General features: G+C 43.5%; 1 protein-coding gene across 8 annotated transcripts in view; it reads right to left on the reverse strand.

Moving 5' to 3' along the window:
- Positions 1-13,499: 13,499 nt before the first annotated feature.
- The window catches only part of TMEM229B (transmembrane protein 229B), a 34,305-nt gene continuing 24,496 nt past the window's right edge, over positions 13,500-23,308 (reverse strand). For all 8 annotated transcript variants that reach the window (XM_032691050.1, XM_032691044.1, XM_032691045.1 and 5 more), the window contains one exon: positions 13,500-17,179. In XM_032691050.1, coding sequence (XP_032546941.1) covers positions 16,650-17,153 — 504 coding nt within the window. In that variant the 5' untranslated portion in view covers positions 17,154-17,179 and the 3' untranslated portion in view covers positions 13,500-16,649. The remainder of the gene's footprint in view (positions 17,180-23,308) is intronic.

Consider the following 23,308-nt stretch of genomic DNA (forward strand, 5'->3'; position numbering starts at 1 on the left):
TATTCAGCAGCAATGTAGGTTTTTTTTTTTTGAAAGGGAGCATCTGTACCTCCTACCCTTTTTACAGAAAAGCAGACTAGCCACATTCACCGCTATTGCAGGCAGAAGGGCAGACCCACCTGCGCACTATAGCTTTGAAAAATTCAGCTGCATTTGCTTTCAGCCCAAACTACTACAAATGAAATGAGAGACTTCAGGGATTATTCCACTTTTAGCCTGTACTCATCTAAGAAGATTACCTTCCAAGATCAGCTTCCTACTTCATTTAGCTTTTTCTTGTTAGAGCAACAGCAGGAGTCATTCAAGTCTTTGGGCTTTTTATATTTCTCATTAAGTTTCTGTTAGATGAGAAGCCCATGAACTGGTACAGCAGCAACCTAATAATCTATGTGGAGTTGTTTTTACCACTGTTTCAACGGTGCCTTACCCTTTTTTGCTGCCTTGTCTTGAGTTTCCATTTACTGAGGTTTCTGCAGTTGTCCCAGTAGTGCTCTCTGCAATCACCAGGCCCTGCCACTCTTGGCACAGAATTTCCTGCAGCTTTCCCTGTGATGCTAAGATAGACCAAAAAGCGACAAATATCACAGCAGCAGGCCTTTAGGAGCATTGCACAAAGCAGGTAATATCTGACTGAGGTAATCCTTAGGTTCCCCACTGCAGCTTTTTGTTTCTGAAGCATGGAAAAACTGCAATACACCCTATTACTCAGAAACTGGAGCTATGTTTAGACTTTTGTCCTGTGAAGCAGATCTGTTTCACTGTGACCAGTTATGGAAGCAAACAGTAGCTCAGTGATTCCCCTTTGATCAGATAGTTCTGTGGGAACATGCACATCCAGTATGTCACCCTGTGATCCTTTACAGCAGCCAGCCTCTACTGAGAAGCTGCAACTAGACTAGAAAAATCCAGTGACCAGTAGTGAAAGTCCACTGTGTACCCCTTGTCATCACACTCTGAGTCAAACACCATGAAACTAGCACTGACAGTGGCTGGTTTTAGCAGTTAGGGTAGGACATCTGCTGCTTTCAGGTACAGCCCTCGCTCCATATGCAGAATTCTTCAGTGGAGAAAAGAGACAATGCAAGCCAGTGGACTTTCACAGAATCACAGAATATGACAAGTTGGAAGGGACCCACAAGGATCATTGAGTCTAACCCTTAGCCCTGCACAGGACCATCCCCAAGAGTCACACCACATGCCCAAGAGTGTTGTCCAAACACTTCCTGAACTCTGTCAGCCTTGGTGCTGAGACCACTTCCCTGAGGAGCCTGTTTCAGTGCCCAACCACCCTCTGCATGAAGAACCTCTTTCTAATATCCAACCTAAACCTCCCCTGACACAACTTTGGGCCATTCCCTCAGGTCCTGTCACTGGTCACCACAGAGATCAGTGTCTGCCCCTCTTCTTCCCTTCATGAGGAAATTGTAGACTGCAATGAGGTCTCCCCTCAGTCTTTTCTTCTCCACGCTGAACAGACCAAGTGACCTCAGACACTCCTCACATGGCTTCCCCTCAAGGCCCTTCAGCATCTTCGTTGCCCTCCTTTGGAGGGCTCTCTAAGAGCTTAATGTCTTTCTTACATTGTGGTGCCCAAACCTGCACACAATATTCAAGGTGAGGCCACCCCAGTGCAGAGCAGAGCAGGACAATCCCCTCCATCGACCGGCTGGTGATGCTTTGCCTGATGCCCCCCAGGACAGGGTTGGCCCTCCTGGCTGCCAGGGCACTGCTGACTCATATTCAACTTGCCAACGACCAGGACCCCAGGTCCCTTTCCATGGCACTGCTTTCCAGCATCTCATTGCCCAGTCTGTCCATACATCCAGGGTTGCCACATCCCAGGTGCAGAATCTGGCACTTCCTGTTGTTGAACATGATATGGTTGGTGTTTGCCCAGTCCTCTAATTTGTTGAGGTCTCTCTGCAGGGCCTCCCTGCCTTCGAGGGAGTCAACAGCTCCTCCCAGTTTTGTGTTGTCTGCAAACTTGCTTAGTATCCCTTCCAGTTCTGTGTCCAAGTCATTTATGAAGATGTTGAAGAGCACATGGCCTAAGATGGAGCCCTGTGGAACCCCACTAGTGACAGGTCACCAGTCTGATGTCACCCCATTCCCTATTACCCTCTGTGATTGACCCATGAGCCAATTGCTCACTCACCACATGATGTGTTTATCCAGCCGTGGGCTGGACACTTTGTCCAGAAAGATTCTCTGAGAGACATATTGGAAGCCTTACTGAAGTCCAAAAAGATTGCATCAACTGGCTTCCCTTGATCAGCTAGATGTTACCTTGTCATAAAACTTTACTGAGTTGAGCTTTTTTTGCCTGGACAACACCAGCAGAGAAGGGTAGATCCCAGACGCTCATCCCTGTGCAGTTGCCAGAAATGTGGGAAAAGGAGTCTTCATTTCGTGATGTTACAGATTAATCGCCCTGATAACCCAGCAGCTGAACTGAGCCCAATAGCTCTTATTTCAAACAACACACAAACCAGCAAACAAACAAAGCCTGGAACATTTCATTCCTTTAATTGTTTCAGTCTAGGGCCTTTGGCTGTTGCATGCTTTTCATTCTACTAATTTTTAAAGCAATGAATGAGATCCCTATGGCTGGGACTGCAAAAGAGACTGCTCCAGACACCCTCACCATCCTCCCCAGAAGATGTTGCTAAACTGTTTCCAGAGGTGGCTGAGTGGCCTGGAAGACAGAAGACACCACCAAACATGGGCAGAGAAAGCAGGGAAAGGTCTCCAGTCCAACAGTGTTTATGCCTTAGAGTTTTCTGCTTGCCCCCAAAAGAATGGGACATCTTCATGCCCTGCAATTGAATGTTACTTGGTCTTACACACCACCTATAAGGAACTCAGATCAAACCACAGACCCAATGTCCTGTGTCTTAGCAGTGTTGGTGAACAGATGGAAGAGATCTCTTAGTGGATAATTATAGAAGAATTTAACCCCAGAGGAAAGAAAAGATCAAGTTAATTCTGTGGTGATTATTTTTTACCTTGAAGCATGGTGCTTCTTATCTACACAGCAATAATATATTCGAATATCACCCTAAGACTGCACTACTACAAACTCAGTTACTAGAGAGAGTATTAAGGCAAGCGTGTTTGTTATTCACTGTTTGGGCATGATGCCATAGCTATGACCACATTATCCTTACCCTTAGTTGATTACCCGTGACAAATTGATTTTACAAAGCCATATCTATTTTTTAAATAAATCACTACAGCAAATTATATTAAATTAACTATGCAGGAAATTAATCCTATACTTAATTGAAGTAAAATAGGACATTTGTACAGCAAGAAGCTGAATGCATGATTAGCTCTTCTGCTGAACCAGTGTCCTGTTAATTGTCTGACAACCAAACTTTTGTTTCAGTGGTCTTTAGGATATAGGCTTATAAATCTACATGAAGCATCAGAGTCCAATCCAATTCAGTCATTGCAGGAATATTTTCCCAAACCTCAGGAGTTTTCACACCCAAGAGGGAAAGAACATGAAATGAGAACACTCCCAACCTTGCAAAATAAAATGCACCATAAGTAAAGGTGCCACTGAGATTGACAGAAGATAGAGCCATCCTGCACTCATCACTGACTTTTATCATAGGTGTGCTGTCATGGCATCAGGAGGGACAGCTGCATCCTGGGCTGTGTGACTCAGTAGCTGTAGGGTACCAAAGGTTTGATTCAACTGGCTTTCATTTGGCTTCTACTGGGAACTGCATGTTTCCATGACCTCAAAGCAGGGACTCACCAACTCATATACAAAGTCCAAATGATTTTTAAAAGCCTCTGATATGAGCTGGCTTGATTTTAGGCCTTCCAGCCTGAAATACTTTCAGCCCAGGGGTTGCACAGCTGACATATTTCTAACTGGAATCATCTGAAGAAAATCAGGATAGAGATGTCCCAGCCTGGTAGAACTTGAGTCACTCTAATCTCTGGTCACTTGTCAAATATCTGGGCTTGAATGATAAGATCAGGAATGCAGACAAGTCATCAGGGCTGGGAAATGGGCAGATGAACATGAGACCTGTTTGTCTTAACACTCAATGTCATGTTTAAAACAAATACTCTTTCAATATATCAGTTGAGTTCCTTGTTACATTGGTGAGGATCCACCATAAGGTCAGTGAAATTAATAAAGCTTCACAAAGCAAGAATAAGAACAGAGGTTTGGGTATTAAAAATACAGACCATAAACACATAGTTTTGGTTGTTTCTTTCTCTCTGCCTTTAATCTGACAGGGGAAAAAGAAGCTGGGAGTACGAATGAATGTCAAATGTGAAGAAAATCTTTAGGCTTTCAATTTTCTATTATAAACTAGGATTGGAATAGTAAAAAGCAGGAGAGGTCAGAAATGAGTCAAAAAAGCAGTATACACACTCTTATTCCTGGGATAATGGTTTCAATCTGCTGTATATGAAAAAAGACTCTGGGAGAGAAAAGCCAGAAATAGCAGAAGGTCAAGATTTGTACTAGATCTACGTATGGTTCACTCTGAGGTTTTGTAGCTCAAATTCTGAGAGCCTGGCATCTGCAACTCCACACCACAGTCTCTTACCTAAACCACAGAGCAAGTGCACATGCTCTGCTTTGTCTTCTGGGAAAAGTTAGAAGACGAAGAACAGTTCTGGAGCCACCCATAAACCAAGACTTCTGTCTCCATCCCAGAGTACCCAAGATGGGCAGATGTTTCATTTCTGTTGGATTAAGCTTTTGGCTGGAGATTAAGCTTTGTTGTGGGTTAGCTGCTCATCTTAACTGGATAGATTGTCTTCCTATCTGCCAAACATGCCTAGAGTAACACATCAGCTCTTTTCATGCAGACTGTCAACAATTGAATTCAACACATAACTTCAAAACTACATATTTTAAAAGAAACGGAAAAAAGTAATTTGGGACGGGCATGAATTCTCTTAGTCTCTCCTCTTCACTGCTAACGTCCCCTACTTACAAGTGCCTCTTCTTCCTTCTACCTATTTAAAAAATGGAGCAAAAAGGAAATTGCTGCCACCGCTTCAGCCACAAAAGTGTGGAGGAAATCCAAGAGGAGCAAGACTTTGTTCATGTACACCAAGACAGGAGGACTGATGACTTGGTAAAATGAAATTTATTATTACATTGCTTGTCAATAACAGTGCTCCAGGCATACCCCTCAGAAACTCATTTACTCCTGAGCCTGAAAAAGATTAAGTCTAGATCAGATGTCATGGCCAAATGTGGCTTTTCTATCTGGTTTGCTGACAGCGGGAGCTCAGAGAATTAGCACAGACTTCCTGTTCCTCTAGATGTCACAGGGATGTCCTGACCCCTCTGTCTGCTGAGGCTGACTACTGCACTGCTGCTGATCCCTAGCAAAGGGGTGGTCTAGGTGCCAGGAAAACACATTCTGACAGGCATCCTGAACCATCCTTTTTCATTCCTAGATTTATTCCCCTATAGGGGACTATAGCACATGGCAGCTGTATGCAGGGTAAAGAGAAAAATCAGGGATAGTTGTGACATTTATTTAAGGGCTCTTTTATATATATGCAGCCTCTCTTGTGATCACTTCTTTATCTAACCATAGTTTCTACGTTCCGCAGCAGAAACACCTCCTGACATTTATCGTTTCTGGCACCATTAAACTCTGTGCATGAGGGTTGGGGGAACATAGTGGGGCAATTCCTGTTTGTAGGCCAGCAGCACTACAAAGCCATACCGATGCCCCATATGGCTCTGTGGGCTCTAGAGGGCACCTGTTAAAACCAGTTCCTTGTGCAGGTTTCAGCACTTGAGGTAAATCCTGGTGTCCTTGGTTAACATTTTTTCCTTAGGAAAACACTCATGGAAATTTGAGGCAGCTTTGTCTTAGGCAGGATTTAGTAATGAGGTCTATGTTCCCTTTGGTTCTCATCCAGTGCTGTTACTGATTTCACCATTCAGTGAGCACAAAACATTCCATTTGTGATTTAGTAGCATTTTACACTGAGCCTGCAAGCTATGAGTGACTGCATGAGACACAGAACAATGGAGAAATTAGTCCAGACTGAGGACACTATCTTTTCCTTTTTTTCAGAAACCAGTTGTGGGAAGGCCCATGTCTGTGCTGGTGTATGCTTTTGTCTTGCAGACAGCTGGGTGGCACAAGCACTCCCTGTTGGGATAGTCCACCTTCAGCATTTGCTGGAACCTGGGTGAGTACCCCTGCATGTGCAGGGCCAGTCTGGTGCCAGAGGCTCCTGAGCACTTTGGCTGTGAGCTGGCACCCTGGAGTGCCTGTATCTGCACTTGAGTTGTACTGATAGTTACAGATATTCTCAGGACTGGATTTTAGAGGGGTTGGTGTCAAGGTTTGGATTGCTAAATCCTGTGGAAATTCCTATTTTAGCAGGGCTTGCTCAGACTTAATCCTTCAATATACAAAGCAGATAAATTAATGGTCACACGAGATTGGGAGTAGGAAGAGGCAGGTTCTTTGTAAAGCCTCGTTAAAATATCTCTGTCTTGTCAGTGTGTACAGTGAGAACCCCATGGAGGCTTTTGTTGCATCTTTGGACATAATTGTCTCCCTTGCATGGTCTTCTGAGCTGGCCAGCTCATGATTTCCTTGGCCAAGATATCTGCATTTCAAAAACACCATACTGTGACAAAGGGTCCATTTCTGCCTGTCTTTACAGAGGCAGACAGTTTTTCCACACACAGGAAACCTTTTAACAGTTTAATGAGTGACTGCTGCTCCTCTGTTTAGGCTTAGCCTCGATACTCGGCCTGCAAGGTGTTGTGGCAATGGGGATATTTGATCAACTGCTATTATTATAATAAAAGCTATCCCTGACATAGCTGTAGGTAAAGTCTCTCTTGGGAGCAGCATTTCCTGCTGACTCCATATAGAAGGCTTGGCAGAATGCCCTGTGCTTTACAGATAGTTTTTGCTGGTAACAGAAAAATCCTCCTGCAGGGCTGTAGAGTCAGCCCCCTAAAGCCCTTGACCCTGAATGTGTAATCTCCCTGGAGACCCAATGCACATGAAGAAATATAATCTTCTTGGAGCATCTGCTGTCTGTGTTGTGTTAAAATACAACAGGGATGCAACTGCCAAATCTCCAGCTCACTCATTGCAGAATCCTTTACAGGACAATAAAATACCCCAGCCTAATCTGAAAGAAGCTCTTGCGAACAAAAGGATCTCTCTCTATTGCTTTAAGGAGGGATATTTTATCACAGCTGCAGCCTGAGAGGTTTCTTTGGTATCTGACAGACATTTCACATGCTTTTGTGTCATGGGAAGGTAATAGCACACAACAGATGGGAAATGGAGCCATTTCAGGAGGTCACTGTAATGGCATCACGTGCGAATCCTTTGCCCACTGGGACCCGTATGGCACATGAGCTGTGCTGGGGAAGCCAGAAAGAGCTTTCCTGCTCACATGGTGGCATTCGGCGAGGAGGCCTGGGAGGGCTGCCTTGGCAAATGGATCAGTCTGACAGATCAGCTTTCCCACTGGGAGTGAAAGGGGAGGCGTCTCTTTTCACAGAAGACAGAGAAAAGGGTGTCTCCTGTTTTTTCTTTATACATTTTTCTGAGCCAGTTGGAGGACTTGGTCTCTGCTCTGAAGACACAGGTGCAGGGAGCAGGAAAAAGTGAGTGCTTAAATACAGAACTAGCAAGGAAATAACATCAGTGTGGCTTGCCAATGATACTCTGATCTGCTCTTGTTTCAGTTTTCTGTATTTTTTTCAACACTGTAAACTCATCTCCTTGAAATCTGTCCTGACCTTGCTCTCAGTCTTGGTCTTCCCTTCCCCCACTTCTCCCTTTACTGCTGGTGTCCTCATTTCCCCTTTTGTACATATGACCCTTTCACTATGCAGGGATTAGTATCTTGCTCATAAATATGTGAAACAGATACGCAGATGATTTAATTTGCTGGGTTTTGTAGGGCTGGCAAGACAGACTAGCATGGGAAAAGGGCACATTCTAGCAGGTCAGCTGCAGAAAACATCTTGTGTACAGGAGGAGTAAGGTGAAATAGGTATACGGAACACCAGCACCAGTCCAGCAGGGAGACCTCAAGGGGACAGGGACAGGGACAAGGTGGTAAGACATAAAGGCCAGGCAAATATGGAAGAGCAGAAGACAAGGTCAAAGATGTCTCTGCCTCTCCCACTTGTTACATGTCTGCCAGGGAGAAAAGACAAAAGCAGGAAACATGAGAAGCCATATAGGACTGCGGCTATGGGCAGTTTGAGTTGTTGGTAACTCATTCAGGAAGAGATGCCAGAGGAACTGAGAAAAATGCTGGTCCAGTAAGCTAGGAGGGAGGCAGAGGTCTGAGACATGGAGAGGAGATGGCAGTAAAAGCTGTGTAACTCGATGTGTGTGCCCAGATGGGGGACACAGCTGAGCTGAACAGGGATTCCCAAGGAGGAGGAGAGACAACAGAGTGGCTGTGAGAAAGTGACAATAAAGAGCTGGAGATAACTGTGCTGTGAAGCCCTAGTCAAGAAAAAAGTATCAAGTGGCAAAGATTAAGTCACCGGATCTAAACCAGGAAATTGAGATGAACACCAAGGCCCTAACAGGCAATAAGGCCTTGCCAGAAGGCAGCTGCTGAGGCAGAGAGGAAGGACAGGAAGGGCAATGGAAGTTAAAGCAGAGAAATAGGGTTTAATAAACCATACATGACAGCAGCCAAGGCCAGGCTTACTGCTGGCTTTGCCAGCAGCTGTAAGGTCACAGGCAGCCTTGCTGGGACAGTGTAGTGGCAACACCACTTTCACCACAAGTTTCATGTTGCGTGCATGCCTCACTCTTGCCCAGAGATCAGTGGCCAGGACAACTGCAGCCTATGCTGGCGTTTGGAGGTGTTTGTGCTACTTTCAGCAGTCATGCTGCACAAAGCCCCACGATAAGCACACTGTGGAGCACCGAGCTACATTTACTGCGAGATCAAAGGGCGGCTGTGCTTCGTCATCACACTTGTGAACCAAAATATCATTACCATTACCAGGCTAACTCCAATCAGCCTCTGCTGAAGAGCCAGCTGATCATCCAATAACATTAAAAATCTTTTTTGCTAGAGCATGCCAGCATCTGGCTAGTGTGGACACCTGTGTGTCATCTGAAGAGGAGTCTCAGGGAGGAGACTCCTCGTGTGCCGCTACGCTCCACTCCACTGGTGTTCCTGGCATGCTCAAGTCATTGGCAGCAATTTGCCTTTCTGCATGATGCTGGCAGACAAGGTTGGATGGAAATGGACAACAGAGGTGCCTCTCGGACATTTTGGCCAAGCTGTTTTATTAGTGGAACAGAGCTGGGATGTTTACTCTTATCTTTGAAAATTTCAAGAAACTTTTTTTAATGCTTACTATGATATCATAGCAATTACAGATCCTGTTGGGGGCATGCTCGCATCAATGTGACAACCAAAAAGCAAGGCCTGGCCTGGAGAATTTGCAACATGGCTAAAATTAGAGACAGCAGATAGGTATCAGTGGCCAACAGATGGAGCAGCAGAAGAACAGGACGTCTAGGATCAGCATTGTAGCCTGGGTGGGAGAGAGTACTTTCAGTCGGTACTTTAGCTGAGGAAGAGGAGTGGATGGGGTGGCTTTGACAGGCTGCTCTCATTAGCAATAATGGAGTGCATAAAGAGTGGAAGCCAAACCCTAGCAAAGACACCAGAAGGTCCCCAGGTGGTAACTCCCTTTCTTTTAAAGATGAAGCAGGATAGTATGACATGTTTGCCTTAGACATGGTCTGGAAGGTACAGCAAATGCACTGAACAGTAATGGCAAACTTGCTGCTATACTTGTGCCTGGAGGCGAGTGTGTAAAATGTTTTCTGCCTTCCAAAGCACTGACAACTGCAGCTGTTGTGGGCTTCAATGGAAGATACAGCTCATCAGCAATCATTTAAAACAGCATTTGTGTTAGAATTGCCCAAGATGGGGTTCAGATAGGAGGCTTAGGATACCTGTCATTGCAGCATGAGTTTCTAGTGGAGGTAAAGCATGGAGAAGGACAGAATACCCCAAGGGAGATGATAGAGAAAGAGCAGCAATAGGAAGGGCTGCAGTATCAGATGAGAGGTCTGACAGCAGAAAGAGCATAATAGGTAAGCTCTGCAGTAACTGCAACAACACAAGCTGGTTGAGCAGATGGTCACCTCAGTTTAGCCTTTAACATAGCTTGTTGTCCCTAGCAATATTTACCCAAAAGTACTCTACTGATGGAGATGGGATTATGTAACAGATAGAGGGAAATCAGTCCTATTTTATACAAGGCTGCCTATCGGCTCTGACAGTCCCTTCATGTACTGGCTTTAACTTGGGCAGAAAGAACAATGTGATCATTTCTGGGACTGCTTTAGATGGTGGAAACCAGGTAGCACTTTCCCAGTTTCCCAACTTTCTTGGAACTTTATTAACTCACTCCTCAAATCTGGAAACTTGGTTAACAGGTAAAGTGTTAAACTCCCTATCCCAGGACTGAAATGACCATCTGGGAACTGTCAGGACATTTTCATCAGCTCCATCAGTGCTGTGTCAGAATATTTTCATCAGCTCCTGGTCACTGCTGTTTGGGGTTAATTCTGACCTACTTCACTAATTCTTCAGAAGTAAGAATTATTTCACTAGTTTGTGAAAAGCACTTAAAAGATCCTTCAGTGAAAAGTGAAAAATAGAGGCAAATACTGTTATTCTCATTCCCAAAATACCAGATACAGAACCACACTGAAACAGCAATATAGATGTTGCAAAGGGGATTAACCACAATGGAAAGTGAAATTCTGCACTGAAAAGTGTCCCATATTTGAAAGGCCAGAGATTACAAGCATATGCATATCTCAGCTCAGATATTTAACAAATATTGTCTCAACTGCATGTTTACGTATTTTTATTAAAGAGCAAATTGCTTGTATTTCCTCCTCTTTCTTCTACACTATAGCATTAAAGCAGGACAGCATGCCACACAACAGTATAAACAAACAGCATCACCAGATACTTAAGGGTCTTTAGCTCATGAATTGACTAAAGCATAAATACAAACTGACGTCAAGCATTTGGGATTATCATTTAAAAACTGGTATTTTCTGAGACACTAATGAAGGACATTCATATCAGAAAATCCAGTGGCTACAAAAGGAGGAGTGAGCCACCCAGACTCCAGAGTAAGGAGTCAAGGAAATAGTCTGCATCTCTTAAAATAAAAAACATGCCAGTTTGCTTTAGACCTGTGAGAAGTGCCAAATAGAATAGGGAAGAGCTTCTTCCAACCTGTCCAGCTCTTGAAGATTTGGGAATGGAGACATCACCACGAGTCCTTGCTCTGCCACCATTATCAGCAGCATTTTTATCACCCCCTCTACTCATCACAGTCCTTGTATGGTGGAAGTCCATCCTGGCTGTGCACTGGAGCTGCACAGCACACCCCGTGCAATGCAGTGTGCAGCTGTGTGATGCCAGTGACATGCTCCAGAGCTCTAACAATTCACTTTCCACAGCTGGTCTCCAGGGTCTCAATTAAGTAGCTGAAACTTTAAACAAGTAAGATCACAAGCAGTGATGAAACTTATATAGGATCTCAGTCTTTCTCCCTCTTGAACATGGAATTAAGAGTACATTCTATAAGGCAAAATGCATTCCTGAGTAGGCGTTTGTACTAATTCAGGTGCTGAAGTGGTATAGGCAAATGGCAGCACACCCTGAGGACCAAGGTATTCTGCTTTTCAGCATGATTAACTTAGCAGGATGGAGCACAACGCTGTATGGCTTTTAGTACCTATACTGGCTTAATGAGCATTACCTTACATATCCCTACATGATGTATTTTGCCACAAAATTGTAAGTTGGGAAGTGCTCAAAGAGAAAGAGGACTAGAGATTTAAAACATTCTTTCTACTTCAGACTAAGTTCAAGCAATCATACACTTTGGGGCAAGCAGACAACACTTGAGTTGCTGCAGGTAGTGAAGATCTCAGTGGGAAAGCACAACTGTGTATTTGAAGAAGTGGTGCCCTTGGACACAAAATAACCAGTGCATCCCCAGCCCCTCCCTAGGACTTCTATCAAAACAGCACTTTTTCCTTTGGCATCTGTGCTAGCTGCCCAGGGCCAAAAGCAGAGCAGGTACTGGGGGCACCCTCTGCTTCTGTGACTTCACTTTTGTTCACAAAGCAGCGAACTAAGTAGCCAAACCCTTGATGGAGCAAATCTTTACCATCCTAGAAGTAAGCCATTCCACATGGTACAGATTCACTGTCAGACCTGTGGGAGACTTGCTAGTGATGAGCCAGAAGACCAGCGCCTTGCAGCTCTTAAAATCAATGTTCCCCTGCCCAAGTGGAAACAGACCTGTGTTAGCTTAAAACCTTGAGTGGTGCCAAGGCCCCCCAGTAGCAGCAGAGCTTGCTCTGTTCCCTAGGGCAGAAGGTGAAAGGAAGAGAAAGTCCCTTCCCCAGTGGCTGGCTCAGGACACTGCAAGGGGCATAAGGGAAGACAGATTCGAGTGAAGGCCATTTGCCAAAGGACAACACTCATCCATTCTCACCTGCTGTGTGATCTGACCTGGTCATTAGGTGCCAAAGCAGCTGGGTGAGGTGATGCATATTACTAAGAGCTTCTGTTTTAGCAAGGAGCTGGACCAGAAGATAAATTTCCTTCTACAACAGGGGATGGACCACAGAGGGATTTGGTATCTGCTGATGTGCTGGAAGGAAGGGGAAGAGAGTAGTGCCCCCTTCAGGTGGTTCAGCTGCAGTCTGCAGGCAGAAGGACTGGAGGAAAAGAACTCAGGTCTGCAAGCCTCCCCCTTGAATACAGGGCATATTGCATGTATTCAGGGCCTAGGATAAACTAAAATAGAAAAACATTTGGTTTCAGTTCACATCTTAGTGGTGGCTCATGTTTTATTTACAGAAAGGGCAGAAGTTTCTGTAAGCAAAGAAATCCCCTTTCTTTCTGTGCAGGTTTTAGAAAACCAGTCAGCAGCAGAGCAATGCTACTGAACACAAGACTTCAGTCACCTGCCTCCTAATTTTCAAAACAGCTAAAGCCCTGCAGTCTTTTTTACCTTTTATAGTCACAGGACTAGTCAAGCAAACCTTTGATTGGATTATTCTGCTTTAATTACAAAATGCACTCAGACCAAAGGCGCAATAGTACCTGGTACATATGTACACATTTCTCCCAATTATAACACCAAAGACCAAAATGCCATCTGGTCCTGCTGTAAATCAAACATTTCCCTCTGGCAAGATATTTGGAGTTAGAATAGACATCACAGTAATGCTTGAACTGCCTCTTCTGTGCAGGACACCAGACTGTATTTATTTATCATGTACTTTGAGATCCTTTAGGGTGGACCATACAAGAGATAAGCAAGAGAACAGATGTGAAACTGGAACCCTGGGGTAATTGGAGTCCATATCCCACCACCCCCTGGAAAAGAAAGGCAGAGATGGGTCACTCTCTCCTTGCTGCAGTTAGGACAAGGTAGATAAATCACAAGGTTTTTTTATTGCTGGTGAACTCAAAACAGGCAACTTTAATCTACTGAGGAAGATACACATACAACAAATGTTAGGCCTTGTGCGTTTTTTTTCTTCTTAATGTAAATGTCTCTTCAACTTTAGTCCAGCTCTGAAGCTCTCACTGAGCTGCCGCCAAAATCCTGGTAATGTGCTCTGGGCACTTCTGCAAGATGTTGTAAGAAGCATCACATGTATTAAAAAGGGAGATTTTGCAGAAAAGACGAAGCTCTGACTGCAGCCACATTGCTCAGAACGGAGAAGTCTGGCTAATCCTGCTGCATTAGGTATGTGGTGTTATACATAATTAATTGATTTAAGAATTTGACGGGTCCTTTTCTGTTTCTGGTGTGCAAGCTGCAAGTAAAGTGCACTTCTGGGTATAAATTACTACTCTATAAAGATGCAATAGCTGGGTGGTACACGTCAGACATCCGTGGAAAGCAGACAAAACAGTTGTTACAATGACACAGGCAATAAGGATAATGCTCTAGATACTAGATGCTGCTGGGAAACCCCTCCATATTTTGAGCATCTAAATATTACCCCACTGAGCAAAACCAGTGGCATTTAGTTGGGACCTTCTAAAGTACAGACAATAACAGACACAGAGCTGTTATTGTGTACCAGGTTAGCTCTGTGGACAGCCGCTCCTCCAAACCACACTGCTAACTCCTTTTAACCTTTCTAAAGTTTTCTAACAGCTAAGGAGAAAGTAGGGATCCTAAGGATGTTTCTATGAGGCTGAGGGTTTTACATGACGTGGAGGTGATGTAGGAGGCAGCACACCACCACACTTAAGCTATGCTATGAGAGGACAACCCAGCTTTAGACACTGTGTTTGATAACCTTGACAGAACCAGGGCCAAAATGGTGAGATCCCACTCTCATCTGCACCTTGCAATTCTTGTTCTGCTCCAGTACAGCTCATCTACATTATCCCATGCACAAATCTCTTTTTTTAACTCCATGTACAGTGTCAGGTGACTATTTTGCCTGGGTCTATATGCCTGAGACCAACAAGGCTGACAAACTACATACTATTCTTCTTATTTCATAATACTGGCATCACAGCATCAGAAGAACTATCTGTTCAGTGTTTGTTCTCTTTTAATTTAATGAACTATAAAAAGGAGACTCTAAATACCCACCTAAGTATTCTCAGTGCTTCAGGAGACATTGCATACTCAGGGCAGATTTGATTAACTCCTTGCACCACTGCTTTCCTGTGTCCATTGCCAGCAATGGATGCCACATGAGAAAGGGGAGGGGAGGAAAAAAATAATTCTCTCTGTGTGATACAAAAAAGGATTAACACTGCCTTCATAAGAGCAGAACCAAGAAACAATTCAACTCACAGGGCCAACAGTGCTTTTCCTCTCAGGAATGGCTGCCGCAGGGCTGAGCACTCCCTACCAGAGACAAGGGACCTACACAGAAATAGCCCAACTACTTCCAAAACAAGAGTGGAATCCCACAACACATTTGCATTTCAAGCCAAATTGGTCCCTGGTACAGCTCTGCTGACTATGGTGGAAGAACACAAAAAATTAATCTGGCCCTACAGAGCAACTACAGAAACCTTCCCCATAACCCAGCTCAAGAGTGAGACATCTGACAGCTGGAAGCTCTGTGTTTGTTGCCAACTTCAAAAGCCAAGACTTGCCTGAGTGAACTGTGAACTTTTGGCTGCCACTACCAAAAACCTTCCCTGTACCACAATTGTCCTTGTACTCCATAGGTGTTCCCAATAGATTAAATTTCAAACTGACCACAGTGCAGGTAGTTCCACAGTGAAGCCACAGCACTCCCTTCTGCTCCACCTCTCTACTGCTGCTCTTGTACCCTAACTCAAAGTCTCATTCAGGCAGACCATGAAGAATTAAGTGCTCTTCAGAGAAGGGTTTTTTGCTTTCTTTTTTTTTTTAATAAATGTATCAGGCAGCATGGTATATCTCTTGCTGCCTCCAATTATTGTCATGACAATATGGTTGTGGTTATTTAAAGCAGAATTTGGGAAGAAAAAGCAAATCCACTTAATACACTGAGGAGAAAACTGGGCAGAACTGAGCCAAGGCCTGCCAGTGCTGAAGGGACATGAGAGTCAGTGCCAGAGGACCAAATCCCAGATACATTAGCCACACGAAGGTGGCTAATACAATAGGCTGCAGCCAGAATAAGTCACCAACATTACCAGAAACAGAGAAATCCCTGGAAAGGAAGGCAGAAAACTCTTGTGGCCTGTATAGTCTCTACAAGGTTTGCATGGATGAGGTGGGAGCTGGAATCTGAAGCAGACTGTTAGGCAAGGTCTGCTTTGGGAGTACAGAGGAGATGGGAAGACTTGCACTATTTCTTGCGCCTTTTGCCAAGATTCAGATTGCACAGATTATGGTAAAATTCACTTGCCAAAAAAGACCTTCATTAAAAAAAAAGAAAAAAAGAAAAAAAGAAAAAATTTCTAGTAAGTATCAGGACTGAGATTTCAAAAAGTACAAGATCTGTATAAATTCAGCAAGATGTCCAGCACCAGATTATTTCATGGTGCAAAAAAGAACCTGGAGAGAGGCCAATGGGACCTGGCGAGGGTAACACCATCTACCTCCCCAGCAGACTGCCAGTCTTAGGTTCTTCACAACAGCAGATGGATTTTCCTTGTTCCTGCAGCATCTCAGGTCCCACAGGAGGTATTGGTTGCAAGCAAGCACCTGAATATTGCCTAATGGAGTAAGCCAATCACTAACTCAGCTGGCATGTCCATGACCATCAAATAATTAGGTGTTTTTCTTTTTGGATGCATTTCCACCGTAGCATCTCTTTTTCTTCTTTCTCCACGTTAAAGTGTAAGCAAAAGGACTGCTTTCATCTGTAATAAGTTAAAATCAGAAATGACCTAACTAACAGGTAACTGATATTGGTCCTTGGAGCCCAAAGAGTAAAATCCATAGAAAATCTACTGGTTCCATTTTTTCTGGTATATCCCATGCACACCCCCATTAGAAAAATGGGGTTTATGAATCTTATCATACAGCAAGGAGCAGTACCTCGGAGCCAGAGCTGACAGTCCGTGCTAGCGGTCTGGGCTCTCCCAGACTGCTAAGTGTGATTCTAAGTCACTGTTCAATCTGTCTTCACGTGGCCATTGGCCAAGGCAACGGGGACGGTGGGAGCCCCCGGCTCAGCAGTCTCATCAAATCGTAAGCGCAGGGTGTTTCTGATCACCAGCTGTTCCATGATGAAAGAAGCACAAAACCATGGGATGGCATATTCCAGAGTGATCAGGCCCATGAAGTCAAAATCAAACTGGGAATAGTCCCATGGGCAGGCATTGAACTGGCGTAGGATGAGGCCAGTGGTGAACTCCCAGAGGTATGTCCAAAGTGTGTAAATGAAGCAGCGCACTAAAATGTTACACTTGTCTTTGAGATATAGATACATCTTCTCCACAATAAGGATGGAGGTGCCATAGATGAATAGTGCCCACACACTGGTAACGCCCGGGAACTTCCAGTTGAAGTTGACCACAAACTCCCAGGCAGCTGTGAACATCACCTCACAGAAATAGCCATGGATGGCATAGAGGTACCATCGGGAGAAAGCGGTCAGAGGTTCTGCCGCAGCCATTCTTCTGCACTCACCCCAGCAGCACTCTGAAATGAAGAGGGAGAGAGAGAGAGAGAGGAGTCAACAAGGGTGTCACAAGTCCTTATCCCCAGATGGCAACACAGAAACTCGTAACACCCACAAAGGATAAATATGAGAAATAAGTGAATTTTAAATTGTCTCATTTTTACCACAGCACATTTTAAGTCCTGGGGAGAAGTGGCACTTTAAAAGACTCCATGACTTAGAATGGGCCTGAACAACGTAAACTGCTGTGCCTGAGAAACAGGATGCCACTGGTATTGCATTGGTGATAAGGACAGAGTTGACAGGTACAGGGTCTTTGTCAGGAGTGAGGCTGCCAAAGAATTTACTGGTTGCAAGTCAGTAGAAAAACACAGTCATCTCACAAGGAACACCTGTTTGCTCTTTTCAAGAAACAGCACTGTCCCTTACTTTTCTGATTCTAATATGGAATAGATTAGATGAACACAAGATTGAAAACCTGGGCCTTTCCAGCTGTCACCTACAGTCTCTATACCCAAAATGTTTGCTGTAGTGAAAAACAGAGCTTTGATGGGAGCTACAGCAAGAGAACTGGAGGGGCAAATTTCAGAGATTTTACACCTTCAGACACCACATCTTGCACTCGTTATTCAGCTGAACTTTTATTTTGTCTGTTGAAGAACTCATGCACTATATGGCTAGCATTTGGATAATAATTTTCTTATGGTGTCAGACTGCCTGATACCAAGTCAAAAAGCACAGGACAGCCATTGAAATCCATTCAGATTTGGCTTCAGGACAGCAAAACATAAAGGAGGAGAAAAAAAAAAAAGAACAGCTGAGCCTAGATAGAGGTAGTCATGATAAACAGGAAATGAGAACAAACTTTAATTGTGTATACAGGAAGAAATTTGGTGAAGAGGTTTTGAAAAGGCACAGTTTGCTTATGACTGAACTGTTTCAGCACAATTAGTTTTACTTTTTGTAGAGATTTACAAGTCTGCCATGGTACAGTCACTGACACAAGGTGATTATAAGCATTATTTTACTGAAGCCTTACAGATTTACATTACAGGGTGAATTTGCCCTCTTTCATTCTTAGAAACTTATGCTTTCAAGTTGAGTTTCTCTTGACTCTTTATCAGGCACTACTTAACTTGGTTCTGCACTTGTCAGTTCTGTGGCACAATGTGCTAGGAAAGGACCACATTAACTTTATGTGCAGTCATTCCATGCCATCCGGAAAGAGACTGTTCCCACCCTGCCCTGTAAACACAGTGCCCCTCTGAACAACGTATTAACATGCAGTATGATTGGAATTCTAATAGGAGATGAAATAAGAGAAACTTCTATAAGGGAAAAAGGAACTATAATAACGAACATAAAGAAGACATGCACAGGGGAATACTGAAAATGGACAGAGCTGTATCCACGACCTGTTCACTCCTCTCTTAAATGGACACACAGCCAACATGGCAGTTCATGTGATGTGGGTGCTTGAACAAAGACCTATTTTCTAATGGCACAATGCATTTTACACAGGACACTGAGCCATCATCAGATGCTACAGATATAGGTCAACAGCACAGTGTCAGTTTGGAGGTGAAAGACTAAAGAATCGCTGAGGATTCCCTCATGTCTCCTAACAGTTCAGTTCCAAGAGACCCTGCAAGACAGCAGAGGAGGTAGCACATGAGAAATATACAGGAGGTGTATCTCCACATAGTCCACAAGAAGCTGATGCGTAAGGACACTGCCAGCTGAGGAGAATGAGTTGTCAGTGTAATGTTAGTTGGTTCGTTTTGCCAGCACAGTTGTTAAGCTTAGGAGTTTGAATCCTCATATTCTTCCTCCATTCTCACATAATTTCAAGAACAAATCAAAAGTGAGAGGTACAGAATGAAAGGAAAGCAGTAAGAAGGCGCCGTGGTTTAACACCAGCCAGCAACTAAGTGCTACACAACCACTCACTCGCTGCTCTTCAGTGAGATGGGGAAGAGAATCAGGGGAAAAAAGCAGTGAAACTCATGTGTTGAGATAAGAACAGTTTAATAATTCAAACAAAGTAAAATGTAATAATAATGTAATACATAATGTCATTCTCCACAGAAGAAAATTATTGTAAAGATTTCACCAAGCTGCCAAGGGATTGTATAGTTTTTCTCTCTTTTCTATAAGGCTTTCTAACTTCTCCGCTTGTGGTCCTTAGTCCTTGTACTTCCCTCTACAGCCTTACATGAAATGTATTTGAACTGTTAGCTGGGAGCATTCACAGCATGCAGTGCTATCTCTATAGGATTTTCCTTGTAATTTTGAAAATCTCTTCACAAAGTTGAATCAGATATGCAGAAGGTCCTTCCATCTCAGTCCTTCCCTTCCTATTCCAAGGATCACCTCAGCAATTATTTCCATTGCCTTACACCTCCCTACAAAAGCCAAAGACTCACAGAAACATAGTCAACAATCCACATCTGGTTCTACCCTACATTATTTCCTTTGTTCAAAGAAGATTTCTCTCTCCTAGTTCTATACCATATACTTAATAAAAATCTATTTATTCTCTGTTTCTTTTTTACTGTTTGGAAAATATCTAGTCATTACACTAGAAGTCTAGTAACTGAGTCTACATCAGGTCTGGGACATGTACAGTAAAAATTAACCAATCACAAAGACCACTGCTGAATTCTTTTGAATTCCATGGCTTTCACCACAGCTGCAAAGAGGCAAACATAAATGCACTGGCACTGTCTCAATATTTGCCTTCTGTCATGTGCCCAGTTGGCCCAATTCCGATGGTAATTACTTCTTACAATATGCTTGAAAGAGTCCTCACAGGCATCCTGGTGATTAAAAGCATCCCAAGAAAGGGCAGATGCCAAACTGTGGCAGTCCAAACATAAAATGGTTCCACTGTGCTAGGCACTAAGCAAATCCACAAATCACAGTTCCTCTGTAAAATATTTCATCTAAAATAAAACAAAAAGTACATAGTTAGACATAGAAGGGAATGGAGGATACACTTAGGAGGGCTACCACAAGCCACAGCACATCACTGCATAAGCTGGGGACTATACAATTTAATGGTTACAAGTCACTTGAGTATTTACAAAACAATTAAAACTGCAGCTTTTCCAAAGTATCTTATTTCCCAGCCACACCAAACTGTCTGGTGTCTGGGTAGGCAATACTGCATTAGAAGGTCTCATGAGGAATGTAAAGGAGAAAAGTGTAGTTTATTGGGCAGCAATTCATGATAAAAGGATCAAGCTGAAAAGCAGTTGCATGACATTTACTGGGAGAAGCATCCAAACAGAAGGCCAAGACTGGATTCAGTAAGAAATGCAGATTTGTGAAAAGCCTCAAGTAGATAATTGAACTTGGTGACGCAAGACTTTTAATGCAGTGACAGTAATACGGACCCAAAGGCCCTGAATGTATGATCGTTATTCAGTCTCCTGAGGAAAACAGATGACATTTATCACTGAGGTACTTAGAGTGGGATGGGCAACGGCTTCCTGAAAACCAGAAACACAGCTGCCACCTACGCAATTGTCTCAGCAGAGAGCAAACAAGTCATGAAGACTGCACGTGGATGGCTGTGCTTGCACTGAGGCTTCTCGCACTGCTGCTTTGGGGAAAACAGGGAGATTCTAAATTCAAAATTTTGAAAATGCTTTCCATCATGAGCAAATTATATTTTAAATAACTAAAATAGAAATAGATCCTCTAATCTGATGTTATCAGGAAGCCTGAGCTAGGCCAGCACAAAATTTTCCCCTCTTTCTCTAGGAGGACCTTCTTTTCTAGCTTGCTCAGAGAAGAAAAAGGCAACTCTATGGAAACCACACACGGGCCATCTCTGAGGAACATGCAGTCCTTCCCCCAGTTGCCCTGTCTGTGTGGATAGCTCTGCTGGCAACGAAGGGGCCAAGAGTCCCCTCCACCTACAGAAAACAAGCACAGGCCTAACAGGGGGAAGTATATGAAGGACTGAGTTTATCTGAGAAATCTGGTTCAGAGGATGAAGTCGCAGAGTGCCTCCTCCGCAGTTCACTGATGACAAAAAGCTGGTAAGAGTGGGTGATCCCCCAGAGTACTGTGCAGCCCTTCAAAAGGACCTTGACAGGTTCAAGAGATGGGCAGAGAACTGTCTGAAATTCAACAAAGGCAAATGCAGGGTCCTGCACCTGAAGAAGAATAACCCCATGCAAGGACAAGAAGCAACAAACAGAAACTGATGCACAGGAAGTTCCACCTGAACATGAAGAAGAATGTTACTGTTTGAGTGACTGTGCACAGGAAGAGATTGCCCAGAGAAGTTGTGGAGTCTTCCTCACTGGAGATACTCAACATGTCTGGACACCATCCTGTGCAATGTGCTCTAGGATGACCCTGCTTGAGCAGCAAAGTTGGACCAGATGACCCACTGTGGTCCCTTCCAACCTTACCCACTCTGTGATTCTGTGATCAGGGCAGGAGTTTGACTTACGGAGGTAAGAAAATGATACTGTAACAGTATCAAGATTACATTTTATATTTTAGAATTTCAACTCTGAAGTAGATATTAATAATCCCCTAGGCTGAGGTAAGATACAGACAAGCCTGATGCACCAGACCAAGCAAGGAGAAAGGACTAACATCCCAGACTGCCCCACTTCACATGTTAGACCCTTCTGTGCGAGGGGAAGCACCTCCATACTCACATTTGGTTTTGCAGGTGATGCAGCCCAGGCAGGCAAGAGGGAAGTGATTCAAAAATGGGCTGATGGTAGACCAAGAAATAATGGCAGATTTGTCTCACACAAGCACTGCAGGGGAGACATCAGTGGATGTTGTATTCATGCCTGATTAAATTCTTGAGCGCTGCCTGGCTCATTTTTTTTCCAAGCTCTCCTTTGCAGCGGCTTTCTGCACATTTCCCTGTTACCAAGCCAAACTGCTTAAAAAAGTCTCTCACAGATTGTCTTTATTTCCTCTAATCCAGCAGAATTATTTAGACTCACAGCCTCTGGATGGGTGTAATGAGACTCATCAAGAAACTCTGAATTAACTCTGAAGTGCCAATAAAAGAAAAACACAAACAAAAAACCTCCATGAGGCAATTCCCCTTCTTAGTGATGTCCTGAGGCTATAAGTTCTGTCAGCTACTTGATCCACCACAGGTGAACTGGAACTACTGCTGCAAGTTCCTTACTTGTAGTGCGTAGTTATTTCTGGAAGTTAAAAAATTAGGGCACAGTATTATTTTACAAATTCATATTTGAAGTATTTAGTTCCATAACATGCATGTTCATATTTCTAAGAAATGCCTTACATACATCTATAACCCTATTTACATATCATAATTACTTTGAAATTTGAAAGAGTAACTGCAAAGGAGGCACATATGTAGTAGGATACTTTCCAAATGACAGGACTGCAAGCAGCAGACAGTGCTGAAGTAAAGGGCACCTGCCACTCCCTGCCCATAAGCTTTACTTGTATTCTCCGGCCTCAGACCCTTATTACCCGAACAGTACTTATGTAAAACTAACCGTTCTTCATGACTTTTAATTACTTTCATTGGCATATCATTGTAGCTACTGTGTTCTTCCTTAAGACTGGGAGAATCAGACGCATATCTGCTTTTATGCTTTAGCAAAGATTACAGTAGATACAAGGATGTTTTGGTGCAAATTGACATGCATGTTTGGGCAATAAGTTTTTAAATTTAATTCTTCTTATTTTGCCTTTTCCCTGTGTGTAAACACCAAACAAGCATGCCTTTGCAACCATGGGCAACATTCAATGAATATGCTGCAAACCTGGCTTAAACATTTTCATAGAAAACCTCACTCAAGCCCCTAGAAGTGAAGATTTACAGAACGCTAAATGTGTACAGAACACTAAGTGCTAGATTTGGCCACAAGACATTAGTTCATCAGTGTTTAAAGATTTATACAGTAAAGTCTTAGTGGCACTTATGTGCTGAAGTCATAACTCTGAGGAGATATTCATCCTTCAGATAACTGAAAGCCTCAATTAACTGTGGCTCAGAAAACAGAATTTCAACTGTACTGAAGTGTGGAATAGTTCCAGCTGATCGATTAATCAAGCCCTGCAATGAAGATAAAAGCATTCCACAGACATCTCCAAATACAGACTCTCAGTGCTTTCAGGATTTGAGCCCT

Source organism: Chiroxiphia lanceolata, chromosome 6 (genome assembly GCF_009829145.1).
Source record: "Chiroxiphia lanceolata isolate bChiLan1 chromosome 6, bChiLan1.pri, whole genome shotgun sequence".
In the NCBI taxonomy this organism is placed as follows: domain Eukaryota; kingdom Metazoa; phylum Chordata; class Aves; order Passeriformes; family Pipridae; genus Chiroxiphia; species Chiroxiphia lanceolata.